A 24,087-nucleotide genomic window follows, 5' to 3' on the forward strand; every position below is an offset into this window, starting at 1 on the left:
TGACCCCACATAACCCGCTCTGTGCTCTACAGGCCGTGGAGCGCTCGGAAGGATCAGAAGTGGCTTTTATCGCTCAACTGATGAAGAATCTGCTCATTATCATCTCACGGCCGGCCCGTCTGCTGGAATGCTTGGTGGGTCAATAACTATGTATTTAGCCACGTCGGCCATTATTTTATTTACATGCTGTGGGCGGGGTTTAGACTATTTGTCATCTTTCAGATTGTGGGGCTAGGAGTCATTAGGTACCTGGTAAAGATTCCTATTCCACAGGCTTAAAGCAGCTCTGTCTGGTCTCCTGTCTGAGAGTGGTGTAGAATTGAGGGTGGAGGCCGAGCACACACATAGAGAGAGCCTGTGAGTCCTGCATCCCCCTCCCACTCATAGAGAAAGCCTGTGAGTCCTGCACCCCCCTCCCACTCATAGAGAGAGCCTGTGAATCCTGCATCCCCCTCATACTCATAGAGAAAGCCTGTGAGTCCTGCATCCCCCTCCCACTCATAGAGACAGCCTGTGAGTCCTGCATCCCCCTCCCACTCATAGAGAAAGCCTGTGAGTCCTGCATTCCACTCCCAATTATAGAGAAAGCCTGTGAGTCCTGCATCCCCCTCCCACTCATAGAGAAAGCCTGTGAGTCCTGCATCCCCCTCCCACTCACAGAGAAAGCCTGTGAATCCTGCATCCCCCTCCCACTCACAGAGAAAGCCTGTGAGTCCTGCTCCCCCCACCACTCATAGAGAAAGCCTGTGAGTCCTGCATCCCCCTCCTACTCATAGAGAGAGCCTGTGAGTCCTGCATCCCCCTCCTACTCATAGAGAGAGCCTGTGAGTCCTGCATCCCCCCACCACTCATAGAGAAAGCCTGTGAGTCCTGCTTCTCCCCCTCTCACTCATAGAGAAAGCCTGAGAGTCCTGCTTCTCCCCCTCCCACTCATAGAGAAAGCATATGAGTCCTGCATCCCCCTCCCACTCATAGAGAAAGCCTGTGAGTCCTGCTGCCCTCTCCCACTCAAAGAGAGAGAGCCTGTGAGTTCTGCATCCCCCTCCCACTCATAGAGAAAGCGAATGAGTCCTGCATCCCCCTCCAGTCATAGAGAAAGCCTGTGAGTCCTGCTCCCCCCACTCATAGAGAAAGCCTGTGAGTCCTGCATCCCCCTCCCACTCATAGAGAAAGCCTCTGAGTCCTGCATCCCCCTCCTACTCAGAGAAAGCCTGTGAGTCATTCATCCCCCTCCCACTCATAGAGAAAGTCTGTGAGTCCTGCACCCCTCTCCCACTCAAAGAGAGAAAGCCTGTGAGTCCTTCATCCCCCTCCCACTCATAGAGAAAGCCTGTGAGTCCTTCATCCCCCTCCCACTCATAGAGAAAGCCTGTGAGTCCTTCATCCCCCTCCTACTCATAGAGAGAGCCTGTGAGTCCTGCATCCCCCTCCCACTCATATAGAAAGCCTGTGAGTCCTGCATCTCCCTCCCATTAACAGCGAGAAAGCCTGTGAGTCCTGCATCCCCCTCCCACTCAAAGAGAGAAAGCCTGTGAGTCCTTCATCCCCCTCCCACTCATAGAGAGAGCCTGTGAGTCCTGCATCCCCCTCCAGTCTTAGAGAGAGCTTGTGAGTCCTGCATCCCCCTCCCACTCATAGAGAAAGCCTGTGAGTCCTGCATCCCCCCCACTCATAGAGAAAGCCTGTGAGTCCTGCATCCGCCTCCCACTCAAAGAGAGAAAGCCTGTGAGTCCTTCATCCCCCTCCCACTCATAGAGAAAGCCTGTGAGTCCTGCATCCCCCTCCAGTCTTAGAGAGAGCCTGTGAGTCCTGCATCCCCCTCCCACTCATAGAGAAAGCCTGTGAGTCCTGCATCCCCCCCACTCATAGAGAAAGCCTGTGAGTCCTGCATCCGCCTCCCACTCATAGAGAAAGCCTGTGAGTCCTGTATCCCCCTCCTACTCATAGAGAAAGCCTGTGAGTCCTGCATCCCCCTCCACTCATAGAGAGAGCCTGTGAGTCCTGCACCCCCCTCCCATTCATAGAGAAAGCCTGTGAGTCCTGCACCCCCTCCTACTCATAGAGAGAGCCTGTGAGTCCTTCATCCCCCTCCCACTCATAGAGAAAGCCTGTGAGTCCTGCATCCCCCTCCTACTCATAGAGAAAGCCTGTGAGTCCTGCATCCCCCCCCCCACTCATAGAGAAAGCCTGTGAGTCCTGCATCCGCCTCCCACTCATAGAGAAAGCCTGTGAGTCCTGCATCTCCCTCCCACTCATAGAGAAAGCCTGTGAGTCCTGTATCCCCCTCCTACTCATAGAGAAAGCCTGTGAGTCCTGCACCCTCCTCTTACTCATAGAGAGAGCCTGTGAGTCCTGCATCCCCCTCCCACTCATAGAGAAAGCCTGTGAGTCCTGCATCCCCCTCCCACTCATAGAGAAAGCCTGTGAGTCCTGCACCCTCCTCTTACTCATAGAGAGAGCCTGTGAGTCCTGCATTCCACTCCCACTCATAGAGAAAGCCTGTGAGTCCTGCTGCACCCTCCCACTCATAGAGAAAGCCTGTGAGTCCTGCATCCCCCTCCCACTCATAGAGCAAGCCTGTGAGTCCTGCACCCCCCTCCCACTCATAGAGAGAGCCTGTGAGTCCTGCACCCCCCTCCACTCACACCTTGAAGAAACCTTTACGTCCTGCCCCACCCCCGCACACATAGAATCTCATACAACTGCATCCCCCTCCCACTCATAGAGAAAGCCTGTGAGTCCTTAATCCCCCTCCTACTCATAGAGAAAGCCTGTGAGTCCTGCATCCACCTCCCACTCATAGAGAAAGCCTGTGAGTCCTGCATCTCCCTCCCACTCATAGAGAAAGCCTGTGAGTCCTGTATCCCCCTCCTACTCATAGAGAAAGCCTGAGTCCTGCACCCTCCTCTTACTCATAGAGAGAGCCTGTGAGTCCTGCACCCCCTCCTGCTCATAGAGAGAGCCTGTGAGTCCTGCACCCCCTCCTGCTCATAGAGAGAGCCTGTGAGTCCTGAACCCCCCTCCTACTCATAGAGAGAGCCTGTGAGTCCTGCACCCCCCTCCCACTCATAGAGAAAGCCTGTGAGTCCTGCATCCCCCTCCCACTCATAGAGCAAGCCTGTGAGTCCTGCATCCCCCTCCCACTCATAGAGAAAGCCTGTGAGTCCTGCTGCACCCTCCTACTCATAGAGAAAGCCTGTGAGTCCTGCACCCCCTCCCACTCATAGAGAAAGCCTGTGAGTCCTTAATCCCCCTCCTACTCATAGAGAAAGCCTGTGAGTCCTGCATCCGCCTCCCACTCATAGAGAAAGCCTGTGAGTCCTGCATCTCCCTCCCACTCATAGAGAAAGCCTGAGTCCTGCACCCTCCTCTTACTCATAGAGAAAGCCTGTGAGTCCTGCATCTCCCTCCCACTCATAGAGAAAGCCTGAGTCCTGCACCCCCTCTTACTCATAGAGAGAGCCTGTGAGTCCTGCATCCCCCTCCCACTCATAGAGAAAGCCTGTGAGTCCTGCACCCCCTCCTGCTCATAGAGAAAGCCTGTGAGTCCTGCACCCCCTCCTGCTCATAGAGAGAGCCTGTGAGTCCTGCATCCCCCTCCTACTCATAGAGAGAGCCTGTGAGTCCTGCACCCCCCTCCCACTCATAGAGAAAGCCTGTGAGTCCTGCATCCCCCTCCCACTCATAGAGAGAGCCTGTGAGTCCTGCACCCCCCTCCCACTCATAGAGAAAGCCTGTGAGTCCTGCATCCCCCTCCCACTCATAGAGAGAGCCTGTGAGTCCTGCACCCCCCTCCACTCACACCTTGAAGAAACCTTTACGTCCTGCCCCACCCCCGCACACATAGAATCTCATACAACTGAATCTCGGCATCTCTCTTTACTGCTGAAGCAGATTGTTCTAAGCTCGGCGTCTCCTCCTTTGTCCTCTTCTGCTTTCCGATAAGAGCCCTGACAAAGTTGCTTTAAAGGGTTTGTCCAGGAACAGGAAAAAGGGTTTGTTTCTTTTTTAAAAACAGCGCCACATTTGTCCTCTGGCTGTGTCTAGTACTGCAGCTTCATTCAGCTGGATGGGTATGGCCTGTAATAACATGGACAAACCATGGCTACTATCATATGTAAAGAAATGGCGTCTGATGCCTCTCCGGAAGGTCTACTAGACTGCTGGTAATAAATATCTTCTCCCAGGGCTTTCCAGAGGGGGCACATCCATTATAATCCTACAAGCGGCAGCAGCCATTACATCCTACAGTCTCGCTTTATTTCCCCAGTGACGTCTGACGTCAGCGCTTCCTGCAGCATCTGGATACGGCTTTCTAATGCTCGGTGACAGCAGAGACAGACGTCTTAAGGCTGCAACGTTTAACCCTTGTCAGTCCCAGTTCTTCCCCTTTAAACAAAATCTCATTTACAGGAGTTTAACCCCGAAGAGTTTTATCATCTGTTGGAAGCAGCCGAGGACCAGGTGAAGGAAGGAAACCTTAAGACGGACATACCCCAATACATCCTAAGACAGCTGGGACTCACAAGAGACCCCTTCCCAGGTAATAGTGCACCCTAGTAATAGAGAGTGTAAGAAGTCTTATGTAGTATAAACCATAACCAAAGACTATTCCTCTATAGAGGTAGCTGCTGAAGAACCTCTTACCTTAGAGACGCACACTCCAGAGAGTGAAGACACCGGAGAGGTGAGAGGCTGTATCTGCTGTCGCTGCATTTAGGATTCCTCATCCACAAATGAACATTTTTATCACATTGATTTCCCAAATCTCTTTATTTAGGGAAAAGGAGCTGCTAAGACAATAAGACCCCCCGAAGAGAGCGACTTTGAGAACATTAAACTGATCAGCAATGGCGCCTACGGGTAAGTGGATCAGAAATGACCCAACATAGGTAGAAGGTCACTGGGCAGTTTGCAAAAATTTGGTTTGAGACTTCTATCATTGTCCTGGCTTGTTACACCTTGTTACACAAAACCTGGGGGGCGCCGCAATGAAATTATGTATCGTCTGTCATACTTTCAATCCCGCCCATGGCCTTGCCCATTTGTGCCAAAAAACAGTATAATGTCCCCCTTCATTATGGCCTCCATTTTATAGTATCCCACTCATTGTGGCTTCCATAGTAAAATGCCCTGCTCATGGTGGCCTCCACAGTATAATGCCTCCCCTGATTGTGGCCTCCATAGTATAATACTGCCCTCATTGTGGCCTCCACAGTATAATGCCCTGCTCATCGTGGCCTCCACAGTATAATGCCCTGCTCATTGTGGCCTCCACAGTATAATACCGCCCTCATTGTGGCCTCCACAGTATAATGCCCTGCTCATTATGGCCTCCACAGTATAATACCGCCCTCATTGTGGCCTCCACAGTATAATGCCCTGCTCATTGTGGCCTCCACAGTATAATACCGCCCTCATTGTGGCCTCCACAGTATAATGCCGCCCTCATTGTGGCCTCCACACTATAATGCCCTGCTCATTATGGCCTCCACAGTATAATTCCCTGCTCATTGTGGCCACCACAGTATAATGCCTTGCTCATTGTGGCCTCCACAGTATAATGCCCTGCTAATTGTGGCCTCCACAGTATAATGCTCCGCTAATTGTGGCCACCACAGTATAATGCCCTGCTCATTGTGGCCACCACAGTATAATGCTCCGCTCATTGTGGCCACCACAGTATAATGCTCCGCTCATTATGGCCACCACAGTATAATGCCTCCCCTTATTGTGGCCTCCACAGTATAATGCCCTGCTAATTGTGGCCTCCACAGTATAATGCTCCGCTAATTGTGGCCACCACAGTATAATGCCCTGCTCATTGTGGCCACCACAGTATAATGCTCCGCTCATTGTGGCCACCACAGTATAATGCTCCGCTCATTATGGCCTCCACAGTATAATGCCCCTCATTATGGCCACCACAGTATAATGCCTCCCCTTATTGTGGCCTCTACAGTATAATGTCTTACTGATTGTGGCCCCAATATATAATATTTTCCTCTTTGCGGCCCGCCCCAGGGTATAATGTCCCCTTCTATGTGGTCCTCACACTATTATGGCCTCACAGTGCACATAATGCCCCTCTTTATGGCACAAAGAGAGAAAATAAAACTAATACTTACTTTGCCTTGTTTCTTCGGAGTCCACTCCGGTCCCTGTACCCATCACTACATGTGATCACTACATGATGTCACTACCTCTCACCTTCCTCTGTCCAAGTCACCTGGAGCAGAGATGAGGCCAGCTCGCTGCTTCATTATTGTACTCAACCCCATCTGCTTCCTACCTGCCCAGGACCGCACCCGAAATCCGGGGCAGTTGTGAGACAATTCTCATAGATATTCCAGTACACGTGTAGGATATGTGATGGTCCCTAGATATCCGGGACTGCTGTTATACAGGGTCAGCAGAGACACCTTCATGACTTAGCTGCCATTAGGCTCCCATGATAAACCCCGTCTAGGTCTGTCAGTGATTCTGTGACTTTGGCTCATGGTCTCTCCTCCAACAGAGCAGTGTACCTTGTCCGGCATCGGGAGACCCGCCAACGCTTTGCTATGAAGAAGATCAACAAGCAGAACTTGCTGCTGAGGAACCAGGTTCACCAGGCCTTTGTGGAGCGAGACATCCTGACGTTTGCACAGAATCCATTTGTGGTCAGCATGTTCTGCTCCTTCCAGACTCGCCGACACCTCTGCATGGTCATGGAGTACGTGGAAGGTGAGGTACACCATGTGCTGAACGTCCTCCTCTGGAGATATTAGGGTCATGGGATCAATAGAGATATTTTGGCTCCGCTGGCTGTATGCCATGAGATATAAAGGAGCCTAGCCATGTGTACAAGGGTGTACACTGTTGTGGGAGGGGGCCTTGGAAAAATCGAGACCCTTTCCCCTTGCACATCCTTGATTGTTACCACTACTAGTACCTGTGATTTGCGTCTCCCCACGCCATAATCAGTATTGTCATCTCTCCCCTCCTGTCTTTCCATCCTATGCCTGGCAGGGGGCGACTGTGCCACTCTACTGAAACACATTGGCGCTCTCCCTCTGGAGATGGCGCGATTATATTTCGCTGAGACTGTCCTGGCCCTGGAATACCTACATAACTACGGGATCGTTCACCGGGATCTGAAACCTGACAAGTGAGTAGACGTCTGTCCCCATACACGTGAGCTGGCGGGTAAGTGTCGGGCAGTTGTCAGACCGCCGCCAGTACCTTGTCAATTGTCAGGCTGGTTAATAGGGACATAGTGCCTAACAACCGCTTTTTTAAATGAGGTTCTCAAGGAGCTGGTCCCTATTAACGAGGCCTTGCAGGGAAATGAATGGATGGTTTCCTTACATGATGTGTTCTGTCTGTCCTCACGCTTGGTACCTGATGGCGATTCTCTTCTTCTCTCATCCTTATAGTCTGCTGATAACCTCAATGGGTCACATCAAACTGACTGATTTCGGCCTGTCCAAAATGGGGCTCATGAATCACACGACTAACTTATATGAAGGACACATTGAAAGTGAAGCCAGAGAATTCCTGGACAAACAGGTGGGTGTGAGTGTGTCACCCTGGGGTGGGAGGGGCTAATTCCAGGACACATAATTACTCCCTCTTGTCTGTGTCACCCCGGGGTGGGAGGGGCTAATTCCAGGGCACATAGTTACTCCCTCTTGTCTGTGTCACCCTGGGGTGGGAGGGGCTAATTCCAGGGCACATAGTTACTCCCTCTTGCCTGTGTCACCCTGGGGTGGGAGGGGCTAATTCCAGGACACATAGTTACTCCCTCTTGTCTGTGTCACCCTGGGGTGGGAGGGGCTAATTCCAGGACACATAGTTACTCCCTCTTGTCTGTGTCACCACGGGGTGGGAGGGGCTAATTCCAGGACACATAGTTACTCCCTCTTGTCTGTGTCACCCCGGGGTGGGAGGGGCTAATTCCAGGACACATAACTCCTCCCTCTTGTCTGTGTCACCCTGGGGTGGGAGGGGCTAATTCCAGGACACATAGTTACTCCCTCTTGTCTGTGTCACCCTGGGGTGGGAGGGGTTAATTCCAGGACACATAGTTACTCCCTCTTGCCTGTGTCACCCTGGGGTGGGAGGGGCTAATTCCAGGGCACATAGTTACTCCCTCTTGTCTGTGTCACCCTGGGGTGGGAGGGGCTAATTCCAGGGCACATAGTTACTCCCTCTTGTCTGTGTCACCCTGGGGTGGGAGGGGCTAATTCCAGGACACATAGCTACTCCCTCTTGTCTGTGTCACCCTGAGGTGGGAGGGGCTAATTCCAGGGCACATAGTTACTCCCTCTTGCCTGTGTCACCCTGGGGTGGGAGGGGCTAATTCCAGGGCACATAGTTACTCCCTCTTGTCTGTGTCACCCTGGGGTGGGAGGGGCTAATTCCAGGACACATAGTTACTCCCTCTTGTCTGTGTCACCCCGGGGTGGGAGGGGCTAATTCCAGGACACATAACTCCTCCCTCTTGTCTGTGTCACCCTGGGGTGGGAGGGGCTAATTCCAGGACACATAGTTACTCCCTCTTGTCTGTGTCACCCTGTGGTGGGAGGGGCTAATTCCAGGACACATAGTTACTCCCTCTTGTCTGTATCACCCTCTAGTGGGAGGGACTAATTCCAGGACACATAGCTCCTCCCTCTTGTCTGTGTCACACTGGGGTGGGAGGGGCTAATTCCAGGACACATAGTTACTCCCTCTTGTCTGTGCCACCCTGTAGTGGGTGGGGCTAATTCCAGGACACATAGCCACTCCCTCTTGTCTGTGTCACCCTGTAGTGGGAGGGGCTAATTCCAGGACACATAGCTACTCCCTCTTGTCTGTGTCACCCTCTAGTGGGAGGGGCTAATTCCAGGGCACATAGTTACTCCCTTTAGTCTGTGCCACCCTGTAGTGGGAGGGGCTAATTCCAGGGCACATAGTTACTCCCTCTTGTCTGTGCCACCCTGTAGTGGGAGGGGCTAATTCCAGGACACATAGTTACACCCTCTTGTCTGTGTCACCCTGTAGAGGGAGGGGCTAATTCCAGGACACATAGTTACACCCTCTTGCCTGTGTCACCCTCTAGTGGGAGGGACTAATTCCAGGACACATAGCTCCTCCCTCTTGTCTGTGTCACACTGGGGTGGGAGGGGCTAATTCCAGGACACCTAGCTACTCCCTCTTGTCTGTGCCACCCTGTAGTGGGTGGGGCTAATTCCAGGACACATAGTTACTCCCTCTTGTCTGTGTCACCCTGTAGTGGGTGGGGCTAATTCCAGGACACATAGTTACTCCCTCTTATCTGTGCCACCCTGTAGTGGGAGGGGCTAATTCCAGGACGCATAGTTACTCCCTCTTGTCTGTGCCACCCTGGGGTGGGAGGGGCTAATTCCAGGACACACAGCTCCTCCTTCTTGTCTGTGTCACCCGGGGGTGGGAGGGGCTAATTCCAGGACACATAGTTGCTCCCTCTTGTCTGTGTCATCCTGTAGTGGGAGGGGCTAATTCCAGGACACATAGTTACACCCTCTTGTCTGTGTCACCCTCTAGTGGGAGGGGCTAATTCCAGGACACATGGCTACTCCCTCTTGTCTGTGCCACCCTGTAGTGGGAGGGGCTAATTCCAGGACGCATAGTTACTCCCTCTTGTCTGTGCCACCCTGTAGTGGGAGGGGCTAATTCCAGGACACATAGTTACACCCTCTTGTCTGTGTCACCCTGTAGTGGGAGGGGCTAATTCCAGGACACATAGTTACACCCTCTTGCCTGTGTCACCCTCTAGTGGGAGGGACTAATTCCAGGACACATAGCTCCTCCCTCTTGTCTGTGTCACACTGGGGTGGGAGGAGCTAATTCCAGGACACCTAGCTACTCCCTCTTGTCTGTGCCACCCTGTAGTGGGTGGGGCTAATTCCAGGACACATAGTTACTCCCTCTTGTCTGTGTCACCCTGTAGTGGGTGGGGCTAATTCCAGGACACATAGTTACTCCCTCTTATCTGTGTCACCCTGTAGTGGGAGGGGCTAATTCCATAACACATAGTTACTCCCTCTTATCTGTGTCACCCTGTAGTGGGAGGGGCTAATTCCAGGACGCATAGTTACTCCCTCTTGTCTGTGCCACCCTGGGGTGGGAGGGGCTAATTCCAGGACACACAGCTCCTCCTTCTTGTCTGTGTCACCCTGGGGTGGGAGGGGCTAATTCCAGGACACATAGTTACTCCCTCTTGTCTGTGTCATCCTGTAGTGGGTGGGGCTAATTCCAGGAAACATGGCTACTCCCTCTTGTCTGTGCCACCCTGTAGTGGGAGGGGCTAATTCCAGGACACACAGCTACTCCCTCTTGTCTGTGTCACCCTGTAGTGGGAGGGCCAATTCCAGGACGCATAGTTACTCCATCTTGTCTGTGCCACCCTGTAGTGGGAGGGGCTAATTCCAGGACACATAGCTACTCCCTCTTGTCTGTGTCACCCTGTAGTGGGAGGGCCAATTCCAGGACGCATAGTTACTCCATCTTGTCTGTGCCACCCTGTAGTGGGAGGGGCTAATTCCAGGACGCATAGTTACTCCCTCTTGTCTCTGCCACCCTGTAGTGGGAGGGGCTAATTCCAGGACGCATAGTTACTCCCTCTTGTCTGTGCCACCCTGTAGTGGGTGGGGCTAATTCCAGGACGCATAGTTACTCCCTCTTGTCTGTGCCACCCTGTAGTGGGAGGGGCTAATTCCAGGACACATAGTTACTCCCTCTTGTCTGTGTTGCCCTTTAGTGGGAGGGGCTAATTCCAGGAGACATAGTTACTCCCTCTTGTCTGTGTTGCCCTTTAGTGGGAGGGGCTAATTCCAGGACACATAGTTACTCCCTCTTGTCTGTGTCACCCTCTAGTGGGAGGGGCTAATTCCAGGACACATAGTTACTCCCTCTTGTCTGTGTCACCCTGTAGTGGGAGGGGCTAAATCCAGGACACATAGTTACACCCTCTTGCCTGTGTCACCCTGTAGTGGGAGGGGCTAATACAAAGACACATAGTTACTCCCTCTTGTCTGTGATGCCCTTTAGTGGGTGGGGCTAAATCCAGGGCACATAGTTACTCCCTCTTGTCTGTGTTACCCTGTAGTGGGTGGGGCTAATTCCAGGACACATAGTTACTCCCTCTTATCTGTGTCACCCTGTAGTGGGAGGGGCTAATTCCAGGACGCATAGTTACTCCCTCTTATCTGTGTCACCCTGTAGTGGGAGGGGCTAATTCCAGGACAATTAGTTACACCCTCTTGCCTGTGTCACCCTCTAGTGGGAGGGGCTAATTCCAGGACACATAGTTACTCCCTCTTGTCTGTGTCACCCTGGGGTGGGAGGGGCTAATTCCAGGACACACAGCTCCTCCTTCTTGTCTGTGTCACCCTGGGGTGGGAGGGGCTAATTCCAGGACACACAGTTACTCCCTTTTGTCTGTGTCACCCTCTAGTGGGAGGGGCTAATTCCAGGACACATAGTTACTCCCTCTTGTCTGTGTCACCCTGTAGTAGGTGGGGCTAATTCCAGGACACATAGTTACTCCCTCTTGTCTGTGCCACCCTGTAGTGGGTGGGGCTAATTCCAGGACACATAGTTACTCCCTCTTGTCTGTATCACCCTCTAGTGGGAGGGGCTAATTCCAGGAGACATACCTACTCCCTCTTGTCGGTGTTGCCCTTTAGTGGGAGGGGCTAATTCCAGGACACATAGCTCCTCCCTCTTGTCTGTGCCACCCTGTAGTGGGAGGGGCTAATTCCAGGAGACATACTTACTCCCTCTTCTCTGTGCCACCCTGTAGTGGGAGGGGCTAATTCCAGGACGCATAGTTACTCCCTCTTGTCTGTGCCACGCTGTAGTGGGTGGGGCTAATTCCAGGACGCATAGTTACTCCCTCTTGTCTGTGCCACGCTGTAGTGGGTGGGGCTAATTCCAGGACACATAGTTACTCCCTCTTGTCTGTGTTACCCTGTAGTGGGAGGGGCTAATTCCAGGAGACATAGTTACTCCCTCTTGTCTGTGTCACCCTGTAGTGGGAGGGGCTAAATCCAGGACACATAGTTACACCCTCTTGCCTGTGTCACCCTCTAGTGGGAGGGGCTAATACAAAGACACATAGTTACTCCCTCTTGTCTGTGTTGCCCTTTAGTGGGTGGGGCTAAATCCAGGGCACATAGTTACTCCCTCTTGTCTGTGTTACCCTGTAGTGGGTGGGGCTAATTCCAGGACACATAGTTACTCCCTCTTATCTGTGTCACCCTGTAGTGGGAGGGGCTAATTCCAGGACGCATAGTTACTCCCTCTTGTCTGTGTCACCCCGGGGTGGGAGGGGCTAATTCCAGGACACATAGTTACTCCCACTTGTCTGTGTCACCCTGGGGTGGGAGGGGCTAATTCCAGGACACATAGTTACTCCCTCTTGTCTGTGTCACCCCGGGGTGGGAGGGGCTAATTCCAGGACACATAGCTCCTCCCTCTTGTCTGTGTCACCCTGGGGTGGGAGGGGCTAATTCCAGGACACATAGTTACTCCCTCTTGTCTCAGTCACTCTGTAGTGGGTGGGGCTAATTCCAGGACACATAGTTACTCCCTCTTGTCTGTGCCACCCTGTAGTGGGTGGGGCTAATTCCAGGACACATAGTTACTCCCTCTTGTCTGTGCCACCCTGTAGTGGGAGGGGCTAATTCCAGGGCACATAGTTACTCCCTCTTGTCTGTGTTACCCTGTAGTGGGAGGGGCTAATTCCAGGACACATAGTTACTCCCTCTTGTCTGTGTCACCCTGTAGTGGGTGGGGCTAATTCCAGGACGCATAGTTACTCCCTCTTGTCTGTGTCACCCTGTAGTGGGTGGGGCTAATTCCAGGACACATAGTTACTCCCTCTTGTCTGTGTTACCCTGTAGTGGGAGAGGTTAATTCCAGGACACATAGCTACTCCCTCTTGTCTGTGTCACCCTGTAGTGGGTGGGGCTAATTCCAGGACGCATAGTTACTCCCTCTTGTCTGTGTCACCCTGTAGTGGGTGGGGCTAATTCCAGGACACATAGTTACTCCCTCTTGTCTGTGTTACCCTGTAGTGGGAGAGGTTAATTCCAGGACACATAGTTACTCCCTCTTGTCTGTGCCACCTTCTAGTGGGAGGGGCTTATTCCAGGACACATAGTTACACCCTCTTGTCTGTGTCACCCTGTAGTGGGAGGGGATAATTCCAGGACACATAGTTACACCCTCTTGCCTTTGTCACCCTCTAGTGGGAGGGGCTAATTCCAGGACACATAGTTACTCCCTCTTGTCTGTGTCACCCTGTATTGGGTGGGGCTAATTCCAGGACACATAGTTACTCCCTCTTATCTGTGTCACCCTGTAGTGGGAGGGGCTAATTCCAGGACACATAGTTACTCCCTCTTATCTGTGTCACCCTGTAGTGGGAGGGGCTAATTCCAGGACACATAGTTACACCCTCTTGCCTGTGTCACCCTCTAGTGGGAGGGGCTAATTCCAGGACACATAGTTACTCCCTCTTGTCTGTGTCACCCTGGGGTGGGAGGGGCTAATTCCAGGACACACAGCTCCTCCTTCTTGTCTGTGTCACCCTGGGGTGGGAGGGGCTAATTCCAGGACACATAGCTACTCCCTCTTGTCTGTGTCACCCTGTAGTGGGAGGGGCTAATTCCAGGACGCATATTTACTCCCTCTTGTCTGTGCCACCCTGTAGTGGGAGGGGCTAATTCCAGGACGCATAGTTACTCCCTCTTGTCTGTGCCACCCTGTAGTGGGTGGGGCTAATTCCAGGACACATAGTTACTCCCTCTTATCTGTCACCCTGTAGTGGGAGGGGCTAATTCCAGGACACATAGTTACTCCCTCTTGTCTGTTTTGCCCTTTAGTGGGAGGGGCTAATTCCAGGACACATAGTTATTCCCTCTTGTCTGTGTCACCCTGTAGTGGGAGGGGCTAATTCCAGGACACATAGTTACTCCCTCTTGTCTGTGTCACCCTGTAGTGGGAGGGGCTAAATCCAGGAGACATAGTTACACCCTCTTGCCTGTGTCACCCTCTAGTGGGAGGGTCTAATACAAAGACACATAGTTACTCCCTCTTGTCTGTGTTGCCCTTTAGTGGGTGGGGCTAAATCCAGGGCACATAGTTACTCCCTCTTGTCTGTGTTACCCTGTAGTGGGTGGGGCTAATTCCAGGACACATAGTTACACCCTCTTGCCTGTGTCACCCTGTACTGGGAGGGGCTAATTCCAGGACACATAGTTACTCCCTCTTGTCTGTGTCATCCTGTAGTGGGAGGAGCTAATTCCAGGACACATAGCTACTCCCTCTTGTCTGTATCACCCTGTGGTGGGTGGGGCTAATTCCAGGACACATAGCTACTCCCTCTTGTCTGTGTCGCCCTGTAGTGGGAGGGGCTAATTCCAGGACACACAGTTACTCCCTTTTGTCTGTGTCACCCTCTATTGGGAGGGGCTAATTCCAGGACACATAGTTACACCCTCTTGTCTGTGTCACCCTGTAGTGGGTGGGGCTAATTCCAGGACACATAGTTACTCCCTCTTGTCTGTATCACCCTGTGGTGGGTGGGGCTAATTCCAGGACGCATAGTTACTCCCTCTTGTCTTTGCCACCCTGTAGTGGGAGGGGCTAATTCCAGGACGCATAGTTACTCCCTCTTGTCTTTGCCACCCTGTAGTGGGAGGGGCTAATTCCAGGACGCATAGTTACTCCCTCTTGTCTGTGTCACCCTGTAGTGGGTGGGGCTAATTCCAGGACACATAGTTACTCCCTCTTATCTGTCACCCTGTAGTGGGTGGGGCTAATTCCAGGACACATAGTTACACCCTCTTGTCTGTGTCACCCTCTAGTGGGAGGGGCTAATTCCAGGAGACATAGTTACTCCCTCTTGTCTGTGTTGCCCTTTAGTGGGAGGGGCTAATTCAAGGACACATAGTTACTCCCTCTTGTCTGTGTCACCCTGTAGTGGGTGGGGCTAATTCCAGGACACATAGTTACTCCCTCTTATCTGTGTCACCCTGTAGTGGGAGGGGCTAATTCCAGGACGCATAGTTACTCCCTCTTGTCTGTGTCACCCTGTAGTGGGAGGGGCTAATTCCAGGACACATAGTTACTCCCTCTTATCTGTGTCACCCTGTAGTGGGAGGGGCTAATTCCAGGACGCATAGTTACTCCCTCTTGTCTGTGTCACCCTGTAGTGGGTGGGGCTAATTCCAGGACACATAGTTACTTCCTCTTATCTGTGTCACCCTCTAGTGGGAGGGGCTAATTCCAGGAGACATAGTTACTCCCTCTTGTCTGTGTTGCCCTTTAGTGGGTGGGGCTAATTCCAGGACACATAGCTACTCCCTCTTTCTGTGTCGCCCTGTAGTAGGAGGGACTAATTCCAGGACACACAGTTACTCCCTCTTGTCTGTGTCACCCTCTAGTGGGAGGGGCTAATTCCAGGACACATAGTTACTCCCTCTTGTCTGTGCCACCCTGTAGTGGGAGGGGCTAATTCCAGGACGCATAGTTACTCCCTCTTATCTGTGTCACCCTGTAGTGGGTGGGGCTAATTCCAGGACGCATAGTTACACCCTCTTATCTGTGTCACCCTGTAGTGGGAGTGGCTAATTCCAGGGCACATAGTTACTCCCTCTTATCTGTGTTGCCCTTTAGTGGGTGGGGCTAATTCCAGGACGCATAGTTACTCCCTCTTGTCTGTGTCACCCTGTAGTGGGAGGGGCTAATTCCAGGACGCATAGTTACTCCCTCTTGTCTTTGCCACCCTGTAGTGGGAGGGGCTAATTCCAGGACGCATAGTTACTCCCTCTTGTCTGTGTCACCCTGTAGTGGGTGGGGCTAATTCCAGGACACATAGTTACTCCCTCTTATCTGTCACCCTGTAGTGGGTGGGGCTAATTCCAGGACACATAGTTACACCCTCTTGTCTGTGTCACCCTCTAGTGGGAGGGGCTAATTCCAGGAGACATAGTTACTCCCTCTTGTCTGTGTTGCCCTTTAGTGGGAGGGGCTAATTCAAGGACACATAGTTACTCCCTCTTGTCTGTGTCACCCTGTAGTGGGTGGGGCTAATTCCAGGACACATAGTTACTCCCTCTTATCTGTGTCACCCTGTAGTGGGAGGGGCTAATTCCAGGACGCATAGTTACTCCCTCTTGTCTGTGTCACCCTGTAGTGGGTGGGGCTAATTCCAGGACACATAGTTACTTCCTCTTATCTGTGTCACCCTGTAGTGGGAGGGGCTAATTCCAGGACACATAGTTACACCCTCTTGTCTGTGTCACCCTCTAGTGGGAGGGGCTAATTCCAGGAGACATAGTTACTCCCTCTTGTCTGTGTTGCCCTTTAGTGGGTGGGGCTAATTCCAGGACACATAGCTACTCCCTCTTTCTGTGTCGCCCTGTAGTAGGAGGGACTAATTCCAGGACACACAGTTACTCCCTCTTGTCTGTGTCACCCTCTAGTGGGAGGGGCTAATTCCAGGACACATAGTTACTCCCTCTTGTCTGTGTCACCCTCTAGTGGGAGGGGCTAATTCCAGGACACATAGTTACTCCCTCTTGTCTGTGCCACCCTGTAGTGGGAGGGGCTAATTCCAGGACGCATAGTTACTCCCTCTTATCTGTGTCACCCTGTAGTGGGTGGGGCTAATTCCAGGACGCATATTTACACCCTCTTATCTGTGTCACCCTGTAGTGGGAGGGGCTAATTCCAGGGCACATAGTTACTCCCTCTTATCTGTGTTGCCCTTTAGTGGGTGGGGCTAATTCCAGGACGCATAGTTACTCCCTCTTGTCTGTGTCACCCTGTAGTGGGAGGGGCTAATTCCAGGGCACATAGTTACTCCCTCTTATCTGTGTTGCCCTTTAGTGGGTGGGGCTAATTCCAGGACGCATAGTTACTCCCTCTTGTCTGTGTTACCCTGTAGTTGGAGGGGCTAATTCCAGGACACATAGTTACTCCCTCTTGTCTGTGTTGCCCTTTAGTGGGAGGGGCTAATTCCAGGTCACATAATTACTCCCTCTTGTTTGTGTTGCCCTTTAGTGGGAGGGGCTAATTCCAGGACACATATCTACTCCCTCTTGTCTGTGTCACCCTGTAGTGGGATGGGCTAATTCCAGGTCACATAATTACTCCCTCTTGTCTGTGTTGCCCTTTAGTGGGTGGGGCTAATTCCAGGACACATAGCTACTCCCTCTTGTCTGTCACCCTGTAGTGGGAGGGGCTAATTCCAGGACACATAGTTACTCCCTCTTGTCTGTGTCACCCTCTAGTGGGAGGGGCTAATTCCAGGACACATAGTTACTCCCCCTTGTCTGTGTCACCCTGGGGTGGGAGGGGCTAATTCCAGGACACATAGCTCCTCCCTCTTGTCTGTGTCACCCTGGGGTGGGAGGGGCTAATTCCATGACACATAGTTTCTTCCTCTTGTCTGTGTCACCCTGTAGTGGGAGGGGCTAATTCCAGGACACATAGCTACTCCCTCTTGTCTGTCACCCTGTAGTGAGAGGGGCTAATTCCAGGGCACATAGCTCCTCCCTCTTGTCTGTGTCACCCTCTAGTGGGAGGGGCTAATTCCAGGACACATAGTTACTCCCTCTTGTCTGTGTCGCCCTGTAGTGGGAGGGGCTAATTCAGGACACATAGTTACTCCCTCTTGTCTGTGTCACCCTCTAGTGGGAGGGGCTAATTCCAGGACACATAGTTACTCCCTCTTGTCTGTGTCGCCCTGTAGTGGGAGGGGCTAATTCAGGACACATAGTTACTCCCTCTTGTCTGTGTCACCCTCTAGTGGGAGGGGCTAATTCCAGGACACATAGCTACTCCCTCTTTCTGTGTCGCCCTGTAGTGGGAGGGGCTAATTCCAGGACACACAGCTACTCCTTCTTGTCTGTGTCACCCTGGGGTGGGAGGGGCTAATTCCAGGACACATAGTTACTCTCTCTTGTCTGTGTCACCCTGTAGTGGGAGGGGCTAATTCCAGGACACATAGTTACTCCCTCTTGTCTGTGTCACCCTCTAGTGGGAGGGGCTAATTACAGGACACATAGCTACTCCTTCTTTTCTGTGTCGCCCTGTAGTGGAAGGGGCTAATTCCAGGACACATATCTACTCTTTCTTTCTGTGTCGCCCTGTAGTGGGAGGGGCTAATTCCAGGACACATAATTACTCCCTCTTGTCTGTGTCACCCTGTAGTGGGAGGGGCTAATTCCAGGACACATAGCTACTCCCTCTTGTCTGTGTCGCCCTGTAGTGGGAGGGGCTAATTCCAGGACACATAGTTACTCCCTCTTGTCTGTGTCACCCTCTAGTGGGGGGGCTAATTCCAGGACACATAGCTACTCCTTCTTGTCTGTGTCGCCCTGTAGTGGGAGGGGCTAATTCCAGGACACATATCTACTCTTTCTTTCTGTGTCGCCCTGTAGTGGGAGGGGCTAATTCCAGGACACATAGTTACTCCCTCTTGTCTTTTTCACTCTGTAATGGGTGGGGCTAATTCCAGGACGCATAGTTACTCCCTCTTGTCTGTGTCACCCTGTAGTGGGAGGGGCTAATTCCAGGACACATAGTTACTCCCTCTTGTCTGTGTCACCCTGTAGTGGGAGGGGCTAATTCCAGGACACATAGTTACTCCCTCTTGTCTGTGTCACCCTGTAGTGGGAGGGGCTAATTCCAGGACACATAGCCACTCCCTCTTGTCTGTGTCGCCCTGTAGTGGGTGGGGCTAATTCCAGGACACATATCTACTCTTTCTTTCTGTGTCACCCTGTAGTGGGAGGGGCTAATTCCAGGACGCATAGCTACTCCCTCTTGTCTGTGTCACCCTGTAGTGGGAGGAGATAATTCCAGGACACCTAGCTACTCCCTCTTGTCTGTGTCACCCTTTAGTGAAAGGGGCTAATTCCAAGACACATAGTTACTCCTTCTTGTCTGTGTCACCCTGTAGTGGGTGGGGCTAATTCCAGGACATATAGATCCTCCCTCACAACTGTGTCACCCTGTGGTGAGAGGGACAAATTCCGGGATGCGTAGCTACTCCCTCCTGTCTGTTTCACCCTCTGGTGGGAGGGGTTTATTCCAGGACACATAGCTCCTCCATCCTCTCTGTGTCACCCTCTGGTTGTGATGCATAGCCTCTTCCTCTTGTTTGTATCACCCATGTCCAGGTCACTTAGCTCCTCCTCCTTGTCTGTTTAGGAGGAGCAGATTCCATGTCATGTAACTCCTCCCTACAGTCTGTGTCACCCTATGTAGAAAGGAGAAGATTTAATATTTACCTAGCGGTCTCCTGTTATACCCTGTGGTAGGAGGAGCAGACCCCGCGCCACATCTTATATTGGAAGAAGGAGGTCATTTCTAACTTCATTCTTCTTTTATAAATCTTCCAGGTTTGCGGGACCCCAGAATACATAGCACCAGAGGTAATCCTGCGTCAGGGTTACGGAAAACCTGTGGACTGGTGGGCGATGGGCATTATCTTGTATGAGTTCCTTGTGGGCTGTGTCCCGTTCTTTGGCGACACCCCCGAAGAGCTGTTTGGTCAGGTGATCAGTGGTGAGTAGATGAGATTCACCTTCTTATTCACTGGTAATGGGGAGACATGTACTATAGTATTACATGGCACACCCTTAAAGGGGTTGTCCCATTATGGACACTTATCTCCTATCCACAGGACAGGGGATAAGTGACCGATCGACAGGTTCTTGAGTGATCGATCGACAGGTTCTTGAGTGATCAAGAGGGTGGGGGGCTTTAGTAGCTTGTGAATGGAGTATCTGTGCACTTGTGTGACCGACACTCCATTCACTTCTATGGGGCTGCCGGGACTGTAATCTCTGGCAGTATCAGCAGCCCCATAGAAGTGAACGGATAGGGATACGGGATAGGTTTCCATAATAGGACAATCCCTTTAAATGTCTAATGTTTTTAAGGGTGGAAGCCACTCTCAGCTCCACCATATAGAAGGGACACATTGGAAAGGGGTTTCCCTGTTGATCAGTGGATGTACCTTTCAGCCATCTCTTATTATTGATGCCAGCATTACTGACATATCTGTACTCTCTGCCCCCTAGACGACATTGTCTGGCCAGAGGGTGAGGAAGCCTTACCAGCAGATGCCCAGAATCTCATCTCCAGCCTTCTGCAGACAGACCCCTTACTCAGACTGGGGACAGGTGAGACGTGCGGCCATATACTTCATCCTGATAATTCTGCTCTACATTATTCTCCAGTGTCAGCACATTTTATGCAGATGTCACCACAAGCCGTCATCATCTTATTCTAAGAATTTATCCGGTAAAATGAAATTTCCATTTTGCATGAGTCTGCAAGCCCAGGATGATGAAAGTGCCAGGCTTGCACCTACTACAGAGCCGTCCCCGTAATCCTGCATTAGTGGGGCATAACAGACGCTGGATTAGGAAACCTTCCAGATTACAGGGCAGGCGTAGATAAGTATGTGGAGAGGAAATCTGGATGTGCTTTACAGAACAAGACCCCATCTATAGATATGTCCTGTCTATCAGTGGAGGTTACATGGTGTGCATAGTGATCAGCGGCGGCCCTACAGAGGAGCACGGAGCTATTATCTATCTATCTATCTATCTATCTATCTCCTATCTATCTATCTATCTATCTATCTATCTATCTCTCTATCTATCTCCTATCTATCTATCTATCTATCTATCTATTTATCTATGTCCTATCTATCTATCTATCTATCTATCTATCTATCTATCTTCTATCTATCTATCTATCTATCTATCTATCTATCTATCTCCTATCTATCTATCTATCTATCTATCTATCTATCTTCTATCTATCTATCTATCTATCTATCTATCTATCTATCTCCTATCTATCTATCTATCTATCTATCTATCTATCTATCTCCTATCTATCTATCTATCTATTTATCTATGTCCTATCTATCTATCTATCTATCTATCTATCTTCTATCTATCTATCTATCTATCTATCTATCTATCTATCTATCTATCTCCTATCTATCTATCTATCTATCTATCTATCTATCTATCTATCATCTATCTATCTATCTATCTCCTATCTATCTATTATCTATCTATCTATCTATCTATCTATCTATCTATCTCCTATCTATCTATCTATCTATCTATCTATCTATCATCTATCTATCTATCTATCTATCTACTGTAAATATCTATCTATCTATCTATCTATTATCTATCTATCTATCTATCTATCTATCTATCTATCTATCTATCTATCTCCTATCTATCTATCTATCTATCTATCTATCTATCTATCTCCTATCTATCTATCTATCTATCTATCTATCTATCTATCTATCTATCTCCTATCTATTATCTATCTATCTATCTATCTATCTATCTATCTATCTATCTATCATCTATCTATCTATCTATCTATCTATCTATCTATCTATCTATCATCTATCTATCTATCTATCTATCTATCTATCTCATATACATTGTACATACAGTACACCTGTCTATTAATGTATGTATGACATATATTAGGAATTTAGGGACCCATAAAATCTTCCTCTGTCAATAATCTATCATAGCTGTGAAAGCTGTACAGTGACATGCCCCAGTATATTCTATGTACTGCTCATAGATCTCATTTAACCTATTGTTTTTCCCTCGTTACCCACTAGGGGGAGCCATTGAGGTGAAGGCTCACAAGTTTTTCACAGATCTGGACTGGAATGGTTTGCTGAGGCAGAAGGCAGAGTTTATTCCTCATCTGGAGGCTGAGGATGACACCAGCTACTTTGACAGTGAGTACAATAGCCACAACCTGGTCTATAATACACCTGGATATCACTCGCTGTGTTAATCGGGCAGACTAGGACTGAACATCTCTGGTGGTCTTGGCAAAACTGTTTTTGGGTTAAAGATAAGATAAGATAATCCTTTAATAGTCCCACCATGGGGAAATTCAGCGTGTTACAGCAGCATGGATAATACAATATACAAATACAAGGTAGAGGCATTGCAGAGACAGTAGGTACAGATAAAGAGGTAGTAGGAGGATATCACGACTTAAGGATGGAGTGATGGAGTGATCTCTGCTTAGCTCGGTGTTGGTTGTACAGCCTGACGGGGAGGAAGGACCTCCGATAGCTCCTTCTCACACTTGGGGTGAAGTAGACGGTCACTTACAGTGCTGCCAAGTGCCATCAAGGTCTCATACATGGGGTGGGATTTGTTCTCCTGCATGGAGGTCACCACAGACAGTATCCTTCTGTCAACCACCACCTGTTCTGGGTCCAGGGGGCTCCCCAGGACAGAGCTGGCCCTCCTGATCAGCTTGTCGAACCTAAAGACTAAGTTTTATGACTGTCTTCACCCAAAGGCAACTAAAAAAGTGCAGCATGCTACACAAAAAACTGCACAAGGCTGTAGTATATTAAAAGCCCCTCTCTAAAAGAAGATGCCCCCCAATAACCTTGAGTTAGAAAGGCCCTATAAGGGTCCGGGATTAATGGCGTCTCTGTCACAGCTTAGGGTTATCCCTTCTACTTTCTGGCATCCACCTTGATTGTGCCTACACCAGGTGTTATGATACTACAAGTCCCAGCAGTCATACTTGCCCATAGAAGTGAAGGAAGCATGCTGGGAGTTATAGTGTCACAACAGCTGAAGGTTGCTGACTCCTGGTCTACACTTTTTGCCATCTTATACAAAGGTCCTCATTCTCCTTGTGGAGATCCAGCAATATACCGCAGTGCTCCCTGGGACACAATATACAAACTAGCTCTGTAGTATACAGCCTCTCTAGCACCACCTATAGGTAGCTATCCTGTAAGCCAGCGTATCACCTATGTTTTGCCATACAGCTCGGTCAGATCGCTATCAGCATATTAATTCCTATGATGAAGATGACACGAACGATGAAGACTCTGTGGAGATCAGGCAGTTTTCATCCTGTACACCAAGATTCAGTAAAGTAAGGGCCCCTTGTGAATACTGTTGTATATTTCCCCTTTAAGAAGGCTTCCATGTATTTTCAGTCACTGCTTTTGCTCTTCTTGGGGTATATAGGTTTACAGTAGCATGGAGCAGCTCTCCCAACTGGAGCAGAAACCTTCCACCCCTGTCCAAGACTCCAGCAAACAGGAGCGCTCTGAGCGGACGAGCAAGAGAGAGACCCTTGGTGGGGTCACCCTGAGAGACCGCTGCTGGAGGACCGTGTCTCCCGAAATGTGAGTGTGCACTATACTGCATGCATTGTCAAAATATTAGACACAACCACATCCAACCAGCGCCATCATAAGTCAGTGCGATATCCAGGTAGCTGTCATCCAACAGTGTGCAGGTGTGAACAGAACCTAAATCTTATCAGAAATCTTGGTTTGTTACAATTGCATCTACTGTAGTCATACTAAACATATCAGCAGCACACTCTGTCTGCTGTCAGGCCTGGCTCACATCTGCATTCAGTATTTTGTTTGGGGAGTTGGGGCTAGTCGGGGAGAAGTACATGTACAGTACCAACAGGGGGTGCTACTCTGTGTTGCAGGAAGCATTTCTCGGATGCCGCAGATGCTGACTCCAGCCCTCCATTAGCTGCCAGGCGCCGCTTTTCTGCTTTGGTGGATACAGCTCGCTTTGTGGCTCCTCTAGAAGGAGAAGTAGAGGGCAGAGTGAAAAGCAGCAGCGGGACACAGCTTGGTCTAAGTAAAATACCCCTGGGAGAGCTAGAAGGAGGTGAGCGACCCCTGCAGGCATTACTGACAACCAGTGCGCATAAAGTGGTGGCGTCACTAGTGTAACTTGTCTGCCTATGCTCCTGTTCAGACAAGTCTTCAGAATCACATCTGCAGCAGGACACAGACTCCTCGCCCCGCGCCACCAATGACCTTGTCCTGCGCAGAGCTCGGCACCAGCACCTCTCCGGGGACAGCGAACGGAGGAGGACTGGAGGAAAGGTTATCAAGTCCGCTTCTACCACCGCACTGTCCGTCATGATTCCGACAGGTGAGCGCTGTGATGCCACGTTCCCATATACCCTGCTTGTGACTGCTACTGTCCTAATACTAGG

The 24,087-nt window shown here is 50.6% G+C and overlaps 1 protein-coding gene across 2 annotated transcripts in view; it reads left to right on the forward strand.

The window, feature by feature from the left end:
- MAST1 (microtubule associated serine/threonine kinase 1) overlaps positions 1–24,087 on the forward strand; it is an 86,049-nt gene that overhangs the window by 55,125 nt on the left and 6,837 nt on the right. For both annotated transcript variants that reach the window (XM_075272534.1, XM_075272535.1), the window contains exons 9-22: positions 33–134; positions 4,414–4,543; positions 4,623–4,687; positions 4,781–4,863; positions 6,518–6,726; positions 7,012–7,150; positions 7,419–7,551; positions 19,425–19,590; positions 20,109–20,210; positions 21,698–21,820; positions 22,883–22,992; positions 23,088–23,248; positions 23,566–23,753; positions 23,844–24,023. In XM_075272534.1, the coding sequence (XP_075128635.1) occupies positions 33–134; positions 4,414–4,543; positions 4,623–4,687; positions 4,781–4,863; positions 6,518–6,726; positions 7,012–7,150; positions 7,419–7,551; positions 19,425–19,590; positions 20,109–20,210; positions 21,698–21,820; positions 22,883–22,992; positions 23,088–23,248; positions 23,566–23,753; positions 23,844–24,023 (1,891 nt within the window). The remainder of the gene's footprint in view (positions 1–32; positions 135–4,413; positions 4,544–4,622; positions 4,688–4,780; positions 4,864–6,517; positions 6,727–7,011; positions 7,151–7,418; positions 7,552–19,424; positions 19,591–20,108; positions 20,211–21,697; positions 21,821–22,882; positions 22,993–23,087; positions 23,249–23,565; positions 23,754–23,843; positions 24,024–24,087) is intronic.

Source organism: Leptodactylus fuscus, chromosome 5 (assembly GCF_031893055.1).
Source record: "Leptodactylus fuscus isolate aLepFus1 chromosome 5, aLepFus1.hap2, whole genome shotgun sequence".
NCBI lineage: Eukaryota > Metazoa > Chordata > Amphibia > Anura > Leptodactylidae > Leptodactylus > Leptodactylus fuscus.